The sequence below is a fragment of the Phalangium opilio genome, unplaced genomic scaffold (assembly GCF_054372755.1).
Source record: "Phalangium opilio isolate 3A_F unplaced genomic scaffold, DU_Popi_V2 ptg000075l_1, whole genome shotgun sequence".
NCBI classification, from domain to species: Eukaryota; Metazoa; Arthropoda; class Arachnida; order Opiliones; family Phalangiidae; genus Phalangium; species Phalangium opilio.
Window position 1 is genome coordinate 709,366 of NW_028324184.1, and position 23,469 is coordinate 732,834.

The 23,469-nt window shown below is 34.4% G+C and overlaps 2 protein-coding genes and 1 long non-coding RNA gene across 4 annotated transcripts in view; 1 reads left to right on the plus strand and 2 right to left on the minus strand.

The window, feature by feature from the left end:
- LOC149658613 (uncharacterized) overlaps positions 1-23,469 on the minus strand; it is a 123,535-nt gene that overhangs the window by 15,936 nt on the left and 84,130 nt on the right. The gene's annotated exons all lie outside the window — the stretch shown is intronic.
- Positions 11,751-16,040, minus strand: LOC149658614 (uncharacterized). Its single transcript, XM_089844226.1, has 2 exons — positions 15,666-16,040; positions 11,751-14,201 (listed from the first exon to the last, which is right to left on the minus strand). Exons 1-2 carry the CDS (start codon positions 15,717-15,719, stop codon positions 12,822-12,824), a joined length of 1,434 nt encoding a protein of 477 aa, XP_089700352.1. The 5' UTR covers positions 15,720-16,040; the 3' UTR covers positions 11,751-12,821.
- LOC149658615 (uncharacterized) overlaps positions 16,084-23,469 on the plus strand; it is a 75,017-nt gene continuing 67,631 nt past the window's right edge. Inside the window, exons 1-2 of one of the 2 annotated variants that reach the window (XR_016369856.1) lie at positions 16,084-16,322; positions 22,606-22,804. The gene's annotated coding sequence lies outside the window, so the exon portion shown is untranslated. Of the gene's footprint in view, positions 16,323-18,369; positions 18,584-22,605; positions 22,805-23,469 lie in introns of those variants that run through there. The other variant, XR_016369857.1, reaches the window with a different exon arrangement.

Below are 23,469 nucleotides of genomic sequence, written 5' to 3' on the forward strand. Positions count from 1 at the left end.
TTTTTTTATTTAAATTTGCGTTAATTTCCGTATTTAAATTAAACATTCTTTGGTTAAATTTTGTGGAAACGGTTCTATAAAATTTTAGGGAAAAAGAACTGTGCAAAATTTGAAAGACACGAGATGGGTATAATATTTATTTGTGAAACAGACAAGGGGGGATCCGTTAGATGACGCTGGTACTATCCCAGCCTCATCTACCGCACACACACAGACAGGCCTAACACATTTTTTAATTACTGATATCTTTAATAGTTTCAATTTATTTATAATATTAATTTATACATAACTGTGTAGAGTTAAGTCTTTCCTTCAAATAATTTGACGAAGGCGGTCTTGAAAGGGAGGAGGAGGGTAGGAAAAGGGTGGTTGTCTTTTTCTTTGAGAGAGTTGGCATTGAGAATTTAAAACATTGAGAGTCTGGATAACCCTCCATGCATGGCGAGTGAGGGTTGTCCTTGAAAAGCCGCCTTATTTAAAACAGTTACCAAGCGTGTGTATTAACCAAATGCGGCCCTCTTTCTTTCTTTAAGGGGGTATAGCCAGTTTTTCCCGCGTAAAAGTAATTTCATTTCGTTCCGCTGTAATGAGATAATTTTTTGGCGCGAGCGAAACAACGAGTAAAATAGTTAATTTGTAATTTGTTTGTTGCGGACTGGGTCTTGAGTCTACAAGCACAACTTTTGTCAATACGGTTTTCAGACTTTTTGGGCTAAAGACGATTTTGAAAAAGTCCAAAGGAATTATGGGTGAAAGGTTCAAACTCTTGACTGACTTTAGGGCAAGAAAACAAAAATTCAAACTCGTTGCTAAGCCTAATTTGAAATTAGGCATAAAACTATTTACATCATATTCAACACGTTTACTGGTCGAAATATTCTATATAGCTTGATTTATAAAATCGAGGTGACCTTTTTAGTCTATGATTTGGTAATAGTGGAGCAGTGCTCTTGCGGGTCTTTTTAGTGTTAAGGTTACGTTATGGTGTGATGGCCTGTTACAGAGGGCGGACAAATTAATTTATAAAATAAGGCTAACACTTGCTGGGCTATACACACGCGAGTACAGCAAGGTTACGTTAACCTTATAATCGGAAAAAGGACCGTTATGATAAAATATGTCAGACATCAAAACAGTATTGCCAACTGTACTCGCGCCGAGCTTGGAGTTGTTGTTTACAGTTTGCCTATAAGTTGAACCTAACCTTCGGGGATTTTTCTGGGTTATTAAATAGGGTTTGATTTGAAATGAGGCTTAGGTCATAAACCCCCATTCTTTCAATAAAATCTGTATGAATTTAAATTTAGGCTAAATTACAATTTTATTAATTAAAATCTTAACTTTTATGTTTACAAATTCCTTTCCTGAGTTACGTTAAATACCAGTTAACGTATTAATGAACTTATTCCCTCATTATAACCGTAACGCATTAATAACATCGTCTTAATTGGGTCTACGTTAATAAACACCACGTGTTTGGTTCACAATTTATCCATACAAAAGGAGAAAAATCACAATAGAACTCGAGAAAGAAAAAATAGACTTATTTTCAATCGAATCAATTTTAATAAAGAAAAAAACATTGAGATTGAGAACAAAAGCTGGAAACGTCAATTGGTAGATCCTGGTCTTTACACGTCATCGTTTCAATAACATCACCATTTAAAACATCACTCAATATTTAAGAAACAATGAGATGGGTGTTCTATATCGAAAGCGTACTATAATTATACGCTTTAAAAGATAAAACAACTCCTTCGCCTTGATAATTATTAAGAAAAATTTTGAAAGACTAGAGTTGATAAATTGAGATAGGGTACTTGGGTGGATTGCCATACCATACTATGCCTATACTTCTTTTTATTTTACTGAGAAACCTTGGGATCCTTTATAGGGCCTTTATTTTGCCATTGATAAAGGCTAAATCGCTAATTAGACAAACGGGAAGTGAGATCCAGCTGAGGGTTGCAAAACTTATTAAATATAAAAATATTGTTATTGTCACGGATCGTCTAAGACTAATAAAGCTATCGCTTGCTTCAAGGGTTAATCGTTCCCTATTAATTTATCCAGTCAGGAAAAATTAAAATTAAAGACACTCTGACGTACGTTACAATGATAATATCTATGAATTAAATAAATATAGAGGTAGCCCTATTTATGTATATAATTTTATATAGTATAGGGGCTGTGGAATTTTATGTATTTTTGTATTTAAAGGGAGGGTGGAATGAAGGGAAAATATTTTAAAGGGGTAGTGATTAGCCCATCGAGTTGAACCAGGACAATTTAGGATTTTTTAATAATAGTTATTTAATTTTAATCGCGTAATTCAATTATTTCTTTTTATTATCCTTAAGAAAAAAAATTAAATAAAAACTGTATTTAAAATTATCTATCCCATTTCCCAAATCGGTATATATATTATAATTTAATGTTATTAAAATAATTTCTAAAATAAAATAAAAAAAATAATTATAATTAAAATAATAACAATAAAAACATTACGTGGCGGCCCGTAGTCAAATTAGAAATTAGTTCAAGAGGAAAGCCAACGCCGCCGCCACCGCTATAATAATAACATAGCCTCAAATATAAAAATGAGTCACAAAAGATACGATAAATTTTCTTTTACGAGATGTATTAGCCCTAAGATAAGTCTAGGAGATAAACCAAGAGAGAGAGAGAAAGAAAATAAAGAACAAAAATGATATTTTTGATGGTCAAGACCTCGAGGTATATAGAGGAGGCTTCCCCCTTCGCGCATTATTTAGATCAAAGTAACTTACCACCCCACCCCCTCTACCCGCGAATCTGTGACAGTGACCTCATTTTCTCGTAGATTTCGCGCGCTTTTTCTGTACCACGGAGCCCTAGATTTCGCGCGCAAATTCGACTGGATTCAGACACTTTTTACTTGGGAGAAGATTACAAGATTTTTTTTAAAGGACAAGTTTCTAAACTAGAATTATCTGGTTGACGTAGTTAAAAAAGTTCATAAGCCTACGTCATATCTATATTGAAATAATTGCGGGTGATATGGGTGATATTCTTAGATATTGATTGACGCGTTTTAAATGATTCGTTTGGGAAATATATATCTTGTTTGAATGTTTTTGCAATATTTGCCAAAATCTGTATGCTTCGTAACTCGCGTATATTGTTAAGTGTTCAAATACTGGCAAACAAATATAGGCGACTTTGTGTTGCCTATGGAATAATACTTATTCCAAACCAATATGTCTCTTTTGAAAATTAATCTGAAACAAATATACAATATATGGGAAATATTCAAGAATTTTATGAGATTTTTTAGTGAATAAATATTCAAGATCTGTTTTTTTTTTTTTTTTTTTTTTTGCAAATATATTATTCAGGCGACATTGATCTGTAATTTTTTTTTTTCAAATTATTCAGGTAAAATATTCAAAAAGATCCATTCAGTTTAAGTTAACTATGATGAGACTTGTTCTTTACCAACCAAAACTCCGTCTCATTCTTATACTGATGATGGTTCCTTTCCACCTTGAGATTGCGTAAGTCGGTAACGCGTATCCCGGGTCTTTTTCAATAGGAAAATTTGTAAACTATTGAAGCGGGGGCAATAGCTTTATACGTAATGCAAACCTAAATTGGGACGACTTGGTTGTAAGAAGTTAGAACCTTTTATTTCGTTTCTTCTTTTTTGGCGCGATGTAAACACACGAGGGCGAAAATTGGAACAAATTTGTTGAAATAAGAAATCTCTCTCGACGCTCCCCCGAGCTCGAGTTTCTTACTTAGCCTGAAATAAAATGTGTGTGTATTATATTATTTTATTCATTTTATTGTGTTACGTTGAAATATGGGATGGTTTATGATGATGATGGTAGACCGACCGCGCGTTCTGTGTTATTTCTACAAGGCTACACCTTAAAATGAAAAGAAAAAATTGTGTTTTTATTCAAATGAGTTATAGGCTAGGGGCTGGGTAGGATTTTATTAGGTTCCGATTTTCATTTTTGTTACAGTCTACTTTATTTCTCTTTGTGTTGCCTTGTTTAGTTTTCATTCAACGCTTTCTTTTAAGTATATATCAGGCGTTACTTTTTTATTGTCATGGGATTTCAAACAATTATTAATAATTAATGAGATCAGGTCGAGTTATGCAAATATTGTAATTTTCAAGTCTTGTCCGCTTACTTAAATAATAATTCGTAAACGGTGGTCCTTAGAGCAAAATGTCATTGAACATTTTCGACTCAAAATAACCCCCTTAATTTATGGTAGAGTTATCAGAAACACCCTGTATATAATTATAAACGTAACGTGGTCCCTTTCGGATTCGAAATTTTTTAAGTCCTACCTGATAAGGAAGAAATTTATTACGAAATTGATCTGTTTTAACTGTAATCTCATATTAAACTGTCTATCGAATATTCAAATGAATACCTAATTTTATATAGGCCTAGAACTTATTTTTTTTTTTATTTAAACGTGTCGTTTAAAATGTGCTGAAATTTCTAGAATACAATCGTATATATTTGCATATTTCGTTATAGAGTTCTTTTCGATAAGATATTTTTTTCAAACTCAGCGTATTTAAGTTCATACCATTAAAATTCAAATTCAATAAAAAAATATAATAGAAACTCTCAATCATTATGCAAACTAGTTAAGAAGAATTCCTTAACAGAATTTTATCGATTTCAACAGTATAGAATATTTTTTTTTGCAAAATAAATGACATAATCTATTAGAATATTTACGATTTCTTATATTATCGACGCTTAAAGATCGCCAAAATGCCGAATACCGATGTTACTGTACGATAATTCCTTCGAAAAAGGGCACCGTATAATAATTTCATAACATATATATTTTTATTTAATAAAATTAAATATATATATAATGTATTGGGAAATATTTGATCTGATTTGAATCGACTTATGTCTATTAAATTGTTATATCGATATGTGTTATGATATTAGGTATAAAATGTTGAAGCTGACAATTGGAGGCGGGTGTAGCCCCCCTGGGTTTTGCTGGTGTGCTTACTTGAGTCTTAAGACAACGCGCCCGATTTTTGACCTATTCCAAATTTGAGGATTATTGAAAGTGGGTAATATTCCGCCTAGACTTTGCGTCTCTCCCCGCGTTCTAGATACATCAAGATCCAAGAAAACCCATCTTTCTCCTCTCTCTCTCTCTCTGCCTCTCTCACTCGCTCTCGTCTTTCTTATTGTATTTAAGTACCTTTTCTTATTTTTTCGTTTCGGGGTTACCACCTTCGGGAAACGAGATCGACCAGGATAGTTTTAACAGTAATATTTTTTTTTCTTCTTTTCTTTTTCTTTCATCCATTTTTCCAAGTTCAAACTTAGCTTCTTATAATAATCTCTCGCTTTGGTCAAAGGGATAGTGTAGCTGGAAAAGTTGGAAATAAGCTCCTAGCTTCAGACGTGGTCTTTAGTAGTCTTAAAACAATTTCGAATGTAGATCCACTGCGCCCAATCCAATCCTCTATACTTGATTATATTGGGCACAGAGACACTTTTGTTTAAAATAGCAGCAGAAGTGGTATGAGACTAGAAGTGAAGGGCTCTAGCATTGATAGTACATCCTGGCACTAGTGAACAAATTTGAGGATTTTATGCCGATTCCCACGCGCTAAAACTAGAGAGAGAAAAATTGGTCGAGTTCCAAAAACATTTCCCACCCCCTTCCCCTCAACCTAAAGCGCCCGAACACGACGCGGCTCCTTGAATCTAGTTCGGCCGTCTACCACCGCGAGCGTCTCACCGTTTTGGAGGGAAAATTCAGAAACCGCTACTAGAGGGCCAACCGCTCTTGCGTTATCAAGTCTTTTCACTAATGCCGAGTGAAGAATTTGGTTAGCTCAATACTTCTAGTCTCATACCACTTCTGATAGCAGTCAACTTTGAATTTAGGCTTAACGAACTAGATATGAAGTGAAAGGCTTAAGCCTAATGACTCCTATATACCTCTTTGTTCCTGCCTTCCTCTATATTGTCCATAGTTTCAACCAAACGTTAGATAAATCAGAATTAGGCTTAGTAATTATTACCGAATTCAAAAATTTAATTTAAAATAAGGCAATGTTAAAGAAATAGCGGAACATTTTGCGATTTATCCCTGGCATGGCTTAACTTAAATCTTTGGCGTATATTGTAATTTATTTAAATCTTTTTCCTGGTCATCATCCCTTTAAAGAAGCGTAGTATCTTTCGAGAAATCGTTTTGGGGTCACCTTCTATTTGACCTTCTTATATTTAGATTATCCGAGAGACACCCAAGCAGCCTCTAAATATAGTAACCGAGATTTTTATTTAGCGGGCGTTTGCCAAAATGATATTATAACAGGTTATATATTTTTATATCTTTTTATTATTATTATTAAAACCATGGATTAGATTAGATACCCCCCACTCCAACCCCCCCCCCTTTTTTCTCAATTCATCCCAATGAAACGAGTTTTATTTTAAATATTTTATTGGCCATTTAGTATTTAGCGTTTCTTGTTTTGCTTCTTTCTTTCTTTATATTTGAAAACGAATGAGGGATATTTTAAAATTTTTATTAAGTAATTGTCTGGGAATTACAGGATAAATTTTGAACGTCTGTATTATTTATTGAAAATTTATTTATTTATATTTTATGATGTTTAATAATAATAATATTATTATTTTTAGGATATAGGCCTAGATTAAAGAAATACAGGGTGTTTTTGATAAGTCTGCGTGCGTAAATTAAGGGAATGTTCTTGGGAAATCAATTTTGAGTCAAAATTGTTCTATGACATTTTTATGCAGTCCGGGTTACTGTTTTCCAGTTAAGATTCGATGGAGTATTTTAATTATGCAACTGAAAGCACGATGCTACTTTAATTATTATATAATTAAAAATAGATAATTCAATTGAATTATTACGACGTAATATTCAAATAACCACATCAGGGGATTACTAGAAAAAACAAACCATAGACATCAGGGGATTACTAGAAAAAACAAACCATAGACATCAGGGGATTACTAGAAAAAACAAACCATAGACATCAGGGGATTACTAGAAAAAACAAACCATAGACATCAGGGGATTACTAGAAAAAACAAACCATAGACATCAGGGGATTACTAGAAATAACAAACCATAGACATCAGGGGATTACTAGAAAAAACAAACCATAGACATCAGGGGATTACTAGAAAAAAACAAACCATAGACATCAGGGGATTACTAGAAAAAAACAAACCATAGACATCAGGGGATTACTAGAAAAGACAAACCATAGACATCAGGGGATTACTAGAAAAAACAAACCATAGACATCAGGGGATTACTAGAAAAAACAAACCATAGACATCGCGTTATTAAAATAAACGAGTGGGCGTGAAATTTTCTTTGGCAAAACAATTCGACGAAACCCGATTTATTTGTCATCTTGTGTGTTGTTTATGAAAACAATACTAAACAATAAAATAAGTGATTCCCCACCAGTAAAGTAGATGTACGTGGACTTTGTGAGTCATTCTCCTATGATGGAAAATTTAGAAATATCAGAGAAACTTCAAAAAATAATAAGAGGCAAATTTCGAATGGGGAAATTGTTTGGGGTATTTCACAACTGCCCGCGTGTATATTTCCTTTCGTCAAGTTTTAGGCTTAGTTGAAATTTTCTTTTTCTCAATTCTCTCCAATTTAAATATCGCCTGACTGTCTATTAAAACTTCCTTCGAACCAACTACTAATTCTTCTTCCAAGTTCAAACTTGTCATTTAGGAAACTCCCATTTTAATAACTCTTAAGAACTAGCTAGTAGAAAGAACTTTAGTTTAAAGGGATCATGAGAAGACTCTCTGTCTTAACGCTTAATCGTTCCTAAGCCTAATATTTATAACATTCAGTATCGCCAGTTGGCTACCCCTTAGCCTAGTTTTGTTGAGCTCCCTAGGCCTAATTTTTAGAACAATAATTGGATCTTAAATTAGACTTAATTTAGTTTTATCTGAGATCAAGGGCAGGACGACTTTAACTAACTATTACTTGACAACTTTGGAGGGGTTAGGCCTATTTGTTTCTTTTTCTATATTTTCATAATTGTAGGTGCGCAAAACCTTCACGCGTTCAGTCGCCCTTTAAAATAAATTCAAAACTAATCAGTAGAAGCCATTAAAAAAAGAACTAAAAACTCCAATGAAAAACCTTGAAAATACTTTATCCAACCCTGATTTTTTTTTGTGTGTGTGTGTTTAAATTTTGAATATATTGAAAGATTCTCCCTCCTATAGTTTTTGGTAATATTGGACTCATCCAATACCAGTTAGAACTTAGTCTTTTAGATTCTTTTAGTTTCCTTTTAAAGAAGAGAACCATTTTTTATTAAAATACCTGTAAAAAAAATTCATTATAAAAACTTCTTATGACAGAACAGACAACTAGGATAGGGCTATAGCCTAGATAATTTTTTTATTTTATTCTTTCTTTGTTAAGTGAGATTTTCAAAAACGATATGCTTGGTTTATGCACCGTTGTATTTAGGCTGTTACCTTACCATGAATATATTCCATTTCGTTCCTTGAAATTAAAACTCTTAGACTGAACCTGTTTCAGACTAATTTACAACCAATTACATTTAACATTGATTTTTCTCTAGGTTGTAAAAACGTTTTTTAAATAATAATGGATTAGTTTATTATTAAAAAAAATAGGATTTTTAGTTAATTTTTTTTCTAAATTGTAGGGTTGCAATTTTTCAGTTGGGAATTTCGATTTTTCTGGCAATATCTAAGGTCCACTTGGGATTTTTCTGGCAATATCTAAGGTCCACTTGGGATTTTTCTGGCAATATCTAAGGTCCACTTGGGATTTTTCTGGCAATATCTAAGGTCCACTTGGGATTTTTCTGGCAATATCTGAGGTCCACTTGGGATTTTTCTGGCAATATCTGAGGTCCACTTGGGATTTTTCTGGCAATATCTGAGGTCCACTTGGGATTTTTCTGGCAATATCTGAGGTCCACTTGGGATTTTTCTGGCAATGTTCGTAGATTGGGATGATAAGTCCACCCAATGTTAATATTCATGGGAGATATAAATAAATTCGGGTGTGTTACGCTATATATTAAGTTTGTATTTATATTTCTTTTTTGTCATGATACATTACGCTGTCGTCGACGTATAGTAGCATTGTTTTTTTCTTCTTCAAAGTGATTCTTTTTTGTTCAACGTGGAACTATTGTTCCGAATCCATGAACCCATGTTATCGATCGTTTATTAGGTAGGGATTTGGATATTCAATAAATAAATCGTGTATCCCCCCTTTATCCCCCCATCCCCAAGCCCCTTGTCGTATTTTCAATATTGATAATCAACATATTATTGTAGGAAAATACCTTGCAAAGTTTCTTTCTTAACTAAGGAAAATGGATACGCTACGACTCGAGATTGAATAGATTATTACTCGTGGTTTAAGCTTAAAAATATTTTAATAGTTTCCTTACCTGGTGTAGGGGTTGTTTAAAGGCGCGTTGAAGTGTTCTATAAATCCATAAACATTTCTGTAATTTTATCCCTGGGTATTTATTATAAGGGATCAGATACGATGTTTGCGACGCCTTTTGTTAAGCCTATCTAAAGTTGTAAGTCACCTTCCCTTTAAAAATTATTGTACGTGTCTATGAAAGAAAGAGATGGTGTATAAAAATTAGCGGAAAAAATATCATTTTTGAAAACGGAGCTTATTTTAGAGTTTACTTAGGTCGGGTGTTTATAGGAAGTGCAATGAATGTATGTGTGTTTAAAAATAACGCTGGCTATTTATGTGTGTAGGAATTATTATATATTAAGAAATAAATGGACTCGAACAATATTATTTCATAATTTAAAAATCCTTGTATTTCAGTTTGTTTTTCTTATTCAAAAAAACCAGGCTTTAGTTTTTTGAATAACTGACTACAAAAACATTTTGTTTAGATGCCTCTTATAATTAAGGTGGTCAAAAATTTTATATTTCAATATTTATACACAACACTTCGCAAAAATAGTAATTCTTTTTTATCTTTAATTAATTTTATAAAAACATCTTCTGGAAAATTTGAAGGGTTTTTTTTTTAATTTGCACACAATAACAACTTGTTATTTTAATTTTTAATTAATTAGATATACTCAAAAATAGATTTTTTTTTTATATTGGTCCCAAATTTTTTTGGAAAAAAAATATTTTAATTTTTAAAAATTGGAATATTTTTTTCTTTTCTTTCGAAGGCACTTATTGGGAATGCGTAATTTTTACTTAAAATTAATTAAAATGGAAGTTAATTAAGAAACATAGCTATGTGTGACCACGTGGTAAAAACAACGGAACTTCAGTGCTTTTTATTATAAGGCCAGTTTTAACTATATATGTATATATGGTGGGATTTTTAATTGGTTTTTGCAAGTGAATGTTAATTTTTTTTAATTCCTAAATAAGGATGGTGCCAAATTTAATTTAAATTAAATTAAAGCTCAGCTTTAACTGGTTTTAATAGGAATAAAATTAAATATTGAATTTATCGAAAATTTAAAAAAACCGATGTTTTTTTTTTTTGGTTTAATTTTCGAACGTCAAAAAGTTTTAATTAAATTTAATATTATTTTTAAATATGAGCATTTTAATATCTGATAAACATTAATTATAAAGGGGCAAACCTAAGTAAGGGGAATAATAGTTTAAAATAAATAAGTTACTTAAATACAAACGAAAAAAAGATTTCTTGGGGGGGGGGGGGCAGTAAATTAATTTTTGCGAAAAGGGCACCTTTTTTTTAATTTTTTCTTTATTGGAAAAAATTATTTTAAAATTTTTAAATCAAAAAAAAAAAAATTACAACTTTTCAAATATAATAAAAAATGTATTTATTTGTGGGATTCTTTTATAAATAATAATAAAAATTAAGGGGGACTTATTCGAGGACATAGGGTCGAATTGGCTTTTATCATAAATTAAACATGGATATTATTTACTTAAAAAAAATTTTAAATCTTTAAAAAAAAAATATTTAAAATATTGAAGTGGATAGTGAAATAAATTTTTTTTAGCTATATTACAATCAAATAAGGAAAGTGTTAAAAGTTGCCAGCTTATTGGGGGTAGTAGTAGAAGAAATATGTAAGGGCGAGTTAACTAAGAAAAAACACCTAAGGTTTTTATTTTTATCATTTAAGCTCTTTTTTCGGTTTTTTAATTTTAATTAATTTATTATTTTTTTTTTTTAAGAAATTTTGAAAATATCCCTAACCTAAACTTTGAGGCGATTTTAAGTTAAATTAAATTAAATTAATTATAATGAAGAAATTAAATTTCGAAAATATCCCTTAACTTTGGGATTATCCAATTAAAAATAATTAAGTTGGGGAGGGGGGGGCGAATTTAATTAAAAACCTACTTAAAATTAATGAAAATTTATTATTTTGGAAAAAATGGATTTGGGTTGTTGTTGTTAGACCACCTTATAAGTAAGTGTCTTTAGCACTAAACACGGTAGCGAAATGGTACTAAACCAGCACCTATTATCCACAGAAAAGGTCTATGATAGATAAGGGAAAATTTTAATTAGCGGGCATGGGCTTAAATCATCCAATTTTAGTTAAATCTTGAAAAGAAAAAAAAAAATAGCGGGCGGGGGCGTATATTTTTAACTTTTATCCTCTGATGATCTAATATACAATGCAGGACACAAAAAATATCAAATAAATACGTTATTATTACTTTTAAACTAGTGTTTTTATCGCGGATTTTAAAAATGCTAAAAAAAGTGGTAAAGGGGCAAAATAAACGACGATTTTTCTCTTTTAAATAACATATAGAAAAAAAAAAACATGAAATAATAAATCCGACATTATACAATAGTTTACATATAGGGGTTTTTTTGTTTTTCTACATTTATTATGGCAAATTTTTTATTTTTTTCTTAACGTGTAGTAACTCTTGGTTTTTTTTTTAAAGTCAACGATTAAACTTTTTATTTTAAAAATTAAAACAAAAAATTTGAACTTAAAAGAATTTGAAAATAAAATAAAATTAATCGCGACTGAAAAAATTTTTTTTTAGATTACATCCGCCAGTAATTATAATAATATAATAATAATAAAAAAAATTATATATATTGGTCCCCTGATTCAGGGTAATTTTAAATTGATAATTCTTTTTTTTTAAATTCTCAACTTAAATTTTGAGCGGGTATTTTTGGGTTTTCCCTCAAAAAATTTAGATGTTAGAGTTGTTGGTTTTAATTGGTTTTTCTTTTAATTGACGTGGTGGGGGGTGGGGAAATACCTTTTTTCCCTAATTAATTTTTTAAATCACTAAAAATAATTTTTAAAAATACACTTTATATTTTTAATTTTTTGTTTTTATTTTTGGGATCGCGTTATAAAAAAAATAAAATAAACAAACGGGACCACCATTTTTATAAAATTATTTTTTTTTTTAAATTGGGTAGATTTTTAGGGAGATGTTATAAATATAAAGTGTAGATACTCTATAATATTTTAAGAAATAATAATAATAATAATTATAATATTAATGTAATAAAATTAAATCCATCAATTTGGATGGGGTGTAGATGAGGGGGGGTAAATAATTATTGGGGGGTTTTGTTTTTTTTTTTTTTTTAATTAAAAATGGATTATTCCTGTATCCATTCTTTAAAATATACTTTTTTGTTTTTTAGTTTTCGCAACTAAAACTTTTTAAATTTGTTTTTCAAAGCACTTACGGTAATATATAATAAGTCATTTCAAAAAAAAGTTTTTTCTCCAATTCCTGCGATGGGGAATTACTTATTCCGAATCGGAATTGGCCAAACGGCTAAAGATTGGAAGACGAGCGCCATTGTCGTTGGAAGGCGAGTTTTGAAGCCTCGCGTGTTGATGTTGTTGTTGCATGCTCGGTTCGGGACTGCTACTTAGTACTTCCAAATCGGAATCAGCGGGAGACGGTGGCGCCTCGGGAAATTTAAACATGGGGTCCCTGGAGACGGAATCGGCCATGAAGTCGTTGGCGGACTGTGGCGATCCAACGTACAATGACGGGTTGGATCGAGGAACCAATGACGGGGAAGAACCACCGAAGATGGGCAAATGTGGTCGGAAAGCGGATTGTCCTCCGAAGATCGCGGTTGGTGTCTTGGGGGCGACCAAGGCCGCGAAATCTTGGGAAAAGGAGAAAGCCGTATTGGGCGTTGTCGGTTGGGCTAGGGTCATAGGGTGCTGTTGCTGCTGCTGTTGGCTGGAACGGTGGTTTTGATTGTTATTAGTAACGTTGTTGCGATAAAACGGATCTTCTCCGAAGAAACCGTTGAGAGAAGTCGGGCTAGCGCTCAAACTGGACGGGGGAGAGAGATCACCAGTAGAGCCCAAACTGAAACTTCCGATGGACAAGGCCTTGGGTCTTGTCAAATGACGGACTGACGCTTCGGAACCGTTACTACGGACAACGTCGCCTCCGATGCTATTACTTCTGGTCGCCAAACCTCCGTGACCTTGATTTTGACCTTGACTTCCTCTTGGGTTCAAATGGGTGATCATGGTCTTTTTATTCTCGTCGCTGTTGTGGATGAAGTGGCAGCGAGGTCCGTAAGGACAGAATCCGGTCGTGTGGAAGGTGCGGCACAATTCCGTCTTGTACTTGGGGTGTCTCGCGAGAGTACGTAGCTCGTGGCATCCGTGCGCGAATTGACATTTGTCGCCGTACTTGCACGTGCCGTTCTCTTCGAAAGGTCGGCAAAGTTCGGTCTTGTATCGGCTAGAATTGCCTTGATTGGCCGCGGCAGCCGCGTTGATGGCCGCTTGTCCCGCCGCGATGGCGGAAGACGTGGGGCTGCGACATCCCGACGGTTGTTGCTGGGGTTGGACCGGTTCGCTGAGACTACGGTCTAGTTTACGGTGTTGTTGCGCGGCGGCCGCCGCCGCTACTTGTTGGGCCGCTTGGGGCGTCATGAGTGTCGGCTGGGACGCGACGATGGGAGACTGGGGCGTCGATGCCGAGGAAATTCGCGCGCTTGACTGTAGGACTGATGGAGGCGGCGGCGAGTGTTTGTGCAAAAGCGTCGAGGCGTGATTATTTTGTTGCTTCTGAGAGAAGTTACCACTTAACGGGGATTGTACCGATAGCGTTCTCCTGGCTAACGTCCTTTTGTCAACCACGTAGGAGTGAGACGGCTGCGAATAAAACGAAGAATATAATTAAGCATACGCAAAACTCTACAATTATCACAGCCTTCAGTTATAATTCAACTGAGATTTCCCGAACAAATAAATTAACAAAACGCTAACTAAATACGGAACCTTTAGTTGGATAAAATTTAATAAGGGGCGCATTTATCATGGCATGTTTTGAACTAATTATCCCAACTGACTTAAAATTTAAATTCAGTAATAATATTTCAACTATATTAGGATAATAAACACTACCGGTATGATAAACTTAAAGAAACTAATTTGGCATTAATACCCAATATTTTAATGTTAAAATAATTAAAAATTGGATCACTTTTAAGTAGTTCTAAATATTCCAGTTTTTTTTCTTCTAATTTTCTCTCATACACGCTTTAAATTTGTGTGACTAGGACAACCTCCCTTTTTAGGAGCGTAAATTTTCAAAAGCAACATCCTGTACTACTAGCCTCAATATAGACGGCAGGTAAAATAGAAAAAAAAAAAAAATCAAAATCTACTTTTGCGCGAAGGAGAAGATGCTTTGGGGATATTCTCTTCTCTCTTCTTCCTTTTTTAATAATAATTTCCTCCTCCCCCGTTTCTCTTTTACCGGGATGAGCTCCAGGGATTATGACCTACTTGGGTAGAGGCGCAAAAACGTATGTGCCCCCTCTGAAAGCCTAAATTCAGTTTCCCCCGTAAGCTCAACCGTTTTCCAGAATGTCTGGTGGCTTCCCCTAACCATCCCCCATCTTGTCTATCCCGCGAAATATCTTCCAGATCATTGTAATATCGGTTAAAACAGACTAAACAAGATTTATTTATATTTTTTTGGGCGCTAAAAATAGTTCCAGCGCCTTTAAGGCTGGAATATAAGCCTTCTTAAATATAGTTCAGGATTGTTTAGGCCTAAAGCGTCCGCATTACCCCGTGGGAAATTTGGGGAAGGAGAGATGGGAAAGAGAAGCCTTGAAATGAGAGGCCCTTTTCAGGGGCATAGTATAGTGGCTGGTAGACCTAAAAGCCGCGTCCCTCATGTTTAGGCGCGTTTTTCTCCCGCTTCATTTTAACGCGAGAAAAACCCTGCCACCGCCACTGTGGAAAAAACCACCTGTAACGTATTTTTTGGTGCGGTGCAACAGGTGCGTTTGTTTATGGTATACTCGACGTTATACCAATGGCTTCAAATTTTAAATAATTTTTCTAGGTTTATCGAGGCTTTCTTAAGCAATTACAGGACCATTTAGGTACCCATTCTTATTTGTAAGCTTGAAAACAATTCTTTGCACATGCATTTCCGTGCTAAGACGAATTAAGTTTAATTTTTTATGCATTTGATTATTGGAGCGAGCTGAAAACTGGGCGTTTTTCATCTAAACGCGCTGTTATTTAGAATTCTCGTTAAGCCTAAATGTCATACAATTGGCATGATCACTAACACTCTAAATGAAACGAGAATGTACATACCTTGCCGAGTACATCCGAAAAGTCGCAAAATCCCGAGACAATCGCCGTAGACATGATAAAACACAAAAATCTGTAGTTTATTCACTAGTTTTCGTTGATTAGTAGTTTCGAAATTTTTCGCTCGGTCGTCAGTGAAGAGTAATTGTAGTATATATCAAAAAGAGTGAACACAAACACACAAAACACAAAAATCACGTGGTTTTTTGGTGGGTTGATGATTGGTTGATATTTGTTCTTAAATAATAATAATAATATATAATGTAAAATGGGTTTTCGCGTTTGAAACACATAAGCTGTGGGTTTTCCTTCCTCTTTACCGCGTTTTTATAACGACCGCCTGAAAATCTCCGCGCCTTCTCTTTCCTTGCGCGCCCTTTTAAAACTGACGGCTACTAACACGAGCTCTCTACTTTTCTAGGACGCTCGTATCGCTGGTGACGTCAGTCAGAGTTTCGCGCCCAATCGCTCGAGCCTATCTCTAGCGGCAGTAACCAACCAATCAGAACGCGTCTAGACTAGCTGAGCAACAACTTTTTTTTCAAATTTTGAATAGGAATAAGTTTAAATAACGGACTGGGATGAGATGCTAGGGGCCTCTATCGGTAGACATTGAAAGCTGATTAAAGGCTGTTTTTGAAAAAAGAAATACTTTAGGGGGTAAGTAATAGTATCTAGATAGATATATATCTATCATTTTATGAGCTTTTAAACTAACTTGATAAGGTTTTAAATGAATGACGTCTGAAAAAGTAAAGTGACAAGATTATTTATGCCGATTAATTTTTATATTACACGGGAAAACTTATCAAGTTGTCTCTGTTTGACGTTAAGCCTTTATTTCCAGGGTTTTAATTTATATTATTTTCGAGGAAATGCGGCTACTTATGACAAGATTAAGTTGTTAGTTTTGGATTTTGGTGATGTTGATATTAAATATGTAGGGGTTTATTTTAGACTTTATTAGTTGTTTAGCTCCTAAAGCTAACTTCCCCTATCTCAAATTGGCGCACACAAATCGATTAAATCAATCCAAGTAAGAAAAATAAACACAAACAAGTTTGCAACTTTGTTTCAAAATAATCAAGGAGGTCTATTAGATGAATGTCAGGCCATTAAGTGATTTTAATCTTTTATTCACTAATTAATGTAGTATAAACATTTAAGGTCGATGTAAGAGGGGTGATAACTTTTAATCCGATTTAATCATCATAACTAGACATTTTAATTAAAATTTAAAAGTCACATTTCTTTCCCTAACCTCTATAAATATTAACTAGGGAACAATTTCTCTATGGATGGGTCTGATTTGAAATCTTTCACCCATATTCTGTAAATTTCTTCATCCATCTCAAATATCGGGATCGGGATGGGTGGGGGGAATTAGATCTCAAAAATATAATTTTAAATAGAAAAAAAAATTCATCCCCATCCCCATCTCCCCTCCATGACATCCCCATTATTTCGCGCGTCCCCCCCCCCACTGCAAGCGCGCGTTTTCTCCCTTACCGCGCGCTCCGCTTTTTCCCGCCATTTTTCTGGCGGCTCCAAAACGTGGGAAAGTTGCGCCAGTCAAACCAGCTGTGAAGCGCTCGAAAGAAAATCTTTTTTATATATATTTATTCCCTTTTCTAGAAGAAGGGAAGGTTTTTCTCCGCTTCTTTGAATGCGGAAGGAATTTTTGAGCCAAAGAAGCCATGCTTTTTAGCCTATATGGCTTGAATCTCCAATTCGGGACCCTTTTATAATGAAAAGGCATAGCCTATATATATATATATATACACACATAAAAAATGTGTTTCGGGTTCCCCATATGGGGCTTCTTCCATTTCTACGTATTTCAACATATATATACAGAAAGGGGAACCCTACGTTTTAAAAATTTCCCTATATATAAAAAGTTTTTAAAGGGAAATTGACACGTAACAATCAGGAGCGAGTGAAGTTTTCTTCATTTAGAAAAACTTCCAGATATTTCCTAGCTTTCCTCTAATTTCTCTTTAATTCTCCGCCGATTTTTGGCCAGTGGAGAAAAATTAACACAGCGAGAGCTTCTTTTTAGTCGTAGTGGTGCTCAAAACCGTTTTACCATCACTTTAACACCCCTCTGTACTATTTTAAATGGCCCTTTCTAGAACTTGTTGCGTCACGAGGTAGTTTGGGACTATAGTAGGCCTAAACTAGGGTTCCATCCATAAATATTAAAGGTTAGGATCGAAGTATAGGTTCGGGACTTCAGGCTGGGTGGGGGTCGAATGCCGATTGTCAAAGATTTAAATTCTTTGGATAGTGGGTGCTTTAGAAGCTTAACCCCGTTTTGCAGGCATACCAGTACAACCCCCCCCCCCTCCTACCCCCATCGCTCTCTTTGAACGCACCCTAAGCCCTGATTGCGAAGAGGGGAACCCAGGGGTCACCTTTACAAACCATAGATCCTTGCACCTCTTGAATAGAGGGGGAGCGAGATTCGAATTTCAAAGCAAGACAGGTTCAAAGCCCAAATTTGCCTTTTGAAAAAAAATTTACGTTTTTTTTTTATTTTTTTTTGAAGCTTAGAATTTTTTTTATTGTGAAGTTTACCAAAATAAATACCGGTACAATTTTTAAAGGGATAACTAGGTTTTTTTTTCAAGTCTTAGAGTGACTAGTCCCTCGGACAATTGCTAAACATCGTCTGCTTGCAGTCAAAATGCCCTACTCAAATATAACTCCATGGTAGCAAGTTTCTAGCAGACAACAACGACATTAAAAACAATTGGCTTAATCGAATGTCTATTCCTTTCAATTTGAATTCATTATTTCATACTTCAACTCATTAGTAAACGTGATTTCGACTGGGTAACGTTGCCAGTAATTTTCCTTTGTAAGAGTTTTCAAATTAGGCTTAACAACTTAGGCGGAAGCGGATTACTTAAGCCTTGGTGAGTTATTTGTTATTATTGGTTAATACCGCCTCCGCTTTCTTTTTTTCCACACCACCCGGCTGTAACCGTTGCGTCAATTTTCTATCAAAACATTACACGGTTTGAGCCCTAAATGTTCTTCAAAGTAGCCCTATAAGTAGCAAGCAGTCCCAGTTCTGAAGTGTTTACGTTTTCTAAACCGGCTGAAAGTGAAATAGTATGGTATGTAGATATATATATAAAACCAGAACTGAACCACCGTGGTACTAATACTTATCCCAGGGAGGGGGTATCTGGTGGTGGGTCGTAAGCGTATTAAAATTGCCATAGGGGAAAATTTTAAGGCATTTACTGCAAAAAGAAAGTGTTTTAGGAGAAAGGAATTTCTTCGGCGTAGCCCAAAAATTGAGGCGCTATAGACTTAAATTTATGAAATTAGTGCTTGACGTCATGTAGCCTATATTCCCTCTAGTGATGTCATCAGTCATGGCTACCCTACCAAAGTGCTTCTCTGAAAATTATATTTAGCTTAGATTTTTGTAGGCTAGATTGTCATTTATTATTTTATGATATTGACCCGAGTATCGGCAACGATTGAGGGTTATGGTTGGTCATACGACGTCACGAATAGATCAAATTGTACCAATCTTTACTAAGCCTTTGACAGTAGCGCCTCACCAGGCGTCGCTTTACCTCAAATCTATGACCTACGTCACTTCGTGACAAGCTCTAGTTTGTAACCAGTGACAAACTTATGGTGAACATATCTTATGAACTTATGATGTAACCTAAACATTTTTATCCAAAGATGAAAATTTTCTCTTTAATTTATAAGATTACTAGTAGTTAGGTCCTTTTTCCTGTAAGACGACTAAACGTTCCAAAGCTATCATAACACGTATATTCAAAGACAGTTTCATCGGAGGGTGGTAATAATATAGCTTTTTTTAATACTCTTATTCCGGTTAAGTTTGGATTGACTTTATCTAAGAAAAAAATCTCCCTCGAGTCTATACCATTGAAGATAATATTGGGAATAGTCACGTTAAGGTAACACAAGCGTCTGAAGGCATTTCCCTACCTTGGTACGTAACTCTATGGTACTCGGGTTAAAGTGTCCTCCAATGTCTTGGAGCTTTTAAAAACACCAGCGTAGCGTCGAGGGGGTTTGGGGTAGTGGCGAATAGACGGCGTCTCGGGCTCGCTCGTTAAAAAGCCCGTTGGCCTTGAAACAATCTCGTTTCTAGCCTTGAAAAATCGCGCTATAGCTCCGGTACGCTTTGCATCAGCTAGCCTAGCTAGTGCTGCTTATAGGCTGCTATTAACTTTTTTACATCCGGCCTACAGGCCTTTTCCGTTTTCAAGCTTTGCTTCGAGTAAAAGTCGAAAACTTGGCCATGATTTTTTTTTACTACCCTCTTTACTTGGTTTCTTAAAGAAATCTTATCGTGAGTTTTCATCTTCGTGATTGTGGGTTGTGGTCGGATTATATCATCGGACAAGTACGATCTTAACCAGGATTTGATTGGATATGTCTCAGAAACCGATCCCATGATGTTAGAGTTTCACTAGATTTTTAGTATATTTTTGTGAATCTATTTATTTGCCAAAAGATTGAGTTCTAATCTCTCCAATGGCAATATTGTTTCAGTTGACCAGTGCGAATTCAAACCTGAAATGTTTTTTATCTTTTCCGTCTTTTTTAGCGTCTAGTTCAAACTGCGCTACTCCATTTATTAATTCCAACTTTTCTTTTATACAAGTAAAAATGTAGCAATGCAAACCCGACCAATATTTTAGAAACAATTTCTTCTACCAGTTTGTCTCGTGCGAGAGATATTATTAAAATGACACCTTGAAAAGTCCATGCGTCGAAACGGGGGGGGGGGGAAACACGCTGGTTACGTTAGATTTGAAAGACATACCACTAGCGCTTGACTTCAGTAACTTATAACGTTGACACGATACTAGTAGATTTATACCTCGGTTTATTATTGTCTAAAAAAATTGCGCAATATTTCGCAATGTGTTTATTATTGTCTAAAAAAATTGCGCAATATTTCGCAATGTGTTTCTTTTCGTATTTAATCCCAGTGTTGTATATTTTTATCGGCATCCACTTTAAAACTTATATAACGCCTTGTTCTAGAAGCGCGAAAATTTATGGTATTGTTTATCTGAAAAATATCAGAAATATTAAGATAAATGGGATTTGGAAATTCGTTTCCGTATGTCACAAAATAAATACAACGGAAAATTCTTTTACTTTTATTTTATGACATCTTGGAGATCGAAAAATATGCCAGGGGCATTGAAGGTTACTTTAATTTACTTTTAACTTAATTAATTTTAAAGTTGTCAGATATATTTAAATTTAATAATATTTCGACTCTTTGGCGCTGGTGTGGTGGTCCCTTCCTCTATCACACCCCCATATTTTTTTTTTTTTTTCCTGATTTGAAAATTAATTTCGGTTTTAAAACTTGAAGGGAGTGTCTGACTTATATACATTAAAGCTTAATGATAAAATTCCGTCACTGACCTTCAAGAATATAACTTTATTATCGAATTTATTAAAATTGAAAGAAACGTCAGATAGAAAAATATTTAAAAAGTCTTTTCTTTATCTGTCAATCTTATTGCATCGATTTAGCTACGTGCGCGGTTATGTAATTACACACGTAGGTTATTGGAATGGCGTTGAGAGTGGCCTTCAGTGTAAGTTTGTACACCAAAAATCAAGGATACGCGAATTCATGCCCTAAAGGAGGCTGGTAAAGTGATGGATTTGGTTGGACCTTTGCTGGTATGAAAATAAACAAAATCTCCATGATGTGCATGGAGTATTTGTTTTTAGAGTTGCGCTAACACACGTAGTTTCCAATATTACGTAATCGTAATCTTTCTTGTTTTAAGTCTTTCAATTGTTTCAAGGGTATAGATTCGTGATTTGTTAATATGTTAATACTGTTGGCTATAATATATAAACTGAAGTTGGAATTAAAATAATATTTTTGAAGGTCAGTTGGATTTAAAGTTGGCTTTGAATTAGCATGTAGGCTAAAATCCGATTTACATTTATAAATAGGCTTAAGGGACTTCTCTAAACCTTGAACCTTCATTTAGGCTTAGAGTATTAACTCTTCTCAAACCTTACATGTAGATTTAGGCTTAGTAACGTTCTATTTCAAACTACTCTGTCGGATTAACTTTAAGCCTTGGCAAAAGTTGATGCGATGTTACATTTTAACTTTTCATTTCACCATATTTTATAACAACAAATTGCAAATATCGTTGTATTACGATTTTTATTTCTTACTCGAGGAACAAAACAGAGATTGTATATTTGCAAATAAACACAACTAGTGTGGCAATGTTTTGTCGAAATTGAGGTTGCGGGCTCTGTGTTCCCCCCACCCCTTACGCGAAAGTTCAAGAGGTTATGGAAATAAAATCTAATGGGCACCGTGCCTGCCTGCATGCAGTGAAATCCTCTGTGGGTTTTAGTTAATGGTTAGCTTCGTTGACATCATTTCCGGTTTCTGCACCGAGATTTTTGACGAGACCCAGACCCGTCCTATCCACCTCTGCCCCCAAATTTCCTAGTTCCCAAAAGTATATTAACGCGACGTTATGATTGAAGATAATACGAAAATCAGTCTCCTTATTTTTTGAAGTCATATATATTGTCTTTGTTGTCCACTTACGTGAGGTCAAACACTAGATTCTATTTTTATAACACTCTACCTTAGATCTCTTACAAACTTCGTGTTGATCTACTTCTGATATGGCCCGCAAACAACGTAATAACAGTGTTAGTTCTAGAGAAAACAAATCTATGTTTTTAGATATTTTTAAAACCTGGAATATGTTATTTTTTTGTGGTATCTGTTACCGGTATTTTACTGGTAAATTCGTAGATGTATGAATGAGATAGCATTATGATTTTGAACATATTGTAAATTTTTGCATGTGTGTCATGATTTTGACTTATATTGTTGATGATTTAGATCAAATTATTTTTTAAAACTTCCCCGCAGAATTTCAACTTCAATCGATGGATGACCCATTGAAAACGTGTGCGTCATTTTAAGGACAAGGAATGTAGCATTCAAAAACACGTCATCATCATCGTCATAGTCATAGGTCGTCTCATCTTTACTAACACCATTCGTATCACCATGGGATCTATAAAGGTTCATAATCTACAGACTAGGCATCTGCACTTGAAAAGCAGCTGTGAGTACTAAATTAATTTTCCAAACCTCTTGAAAAAGAAAATAGAAAAAAGGTTTTAAATCTTGATTTTTACGAGGCGATATCCTATAGGATAAGTGACAAATAAGCTCTCCAAAGAAACGCCTAAAATTATTTTCTCAACCCTTATGAGTGTCTTGTTGAAGTGTTTTTTACAGTCGTTGACTTGACCCACACAGCAATGTCGTAAAATGCGTTTTTATGACGGTAAATATTTGTACTAAAATGTACGGATATTCTGAGATTTATTAGGTTTATAATACCGAAAAATGTACAGTAGTCTAGTGACAGGGATCCTGCCTTGTATGCGGTAGAATTGGTAGGAAAATATTACGGGATGCCATTTGAATTTTAAAAGGGAAATTTAGAGAATCTTCAGAGACCAGTAACAAATGGACTCAATTCCCCAAAATGTGTGATCGAAACCAACTCGTGTGTATCTCGAGTCATTTCTCGTTATTTATCGACTAATATCCTCTGGTAAATAAGCCTAGAAAATTTTGACTCGACACACTTTGACAAACTAAATTTGCTCTTAAGTTAAATATACCCTACAATAATGTATTTCTTACGATAAGTTTATTAAGTGGGTGAATTGTTTTAGGATAGATTTGGTTATAATGCAAAGTCTATTTGAAACGAAATAC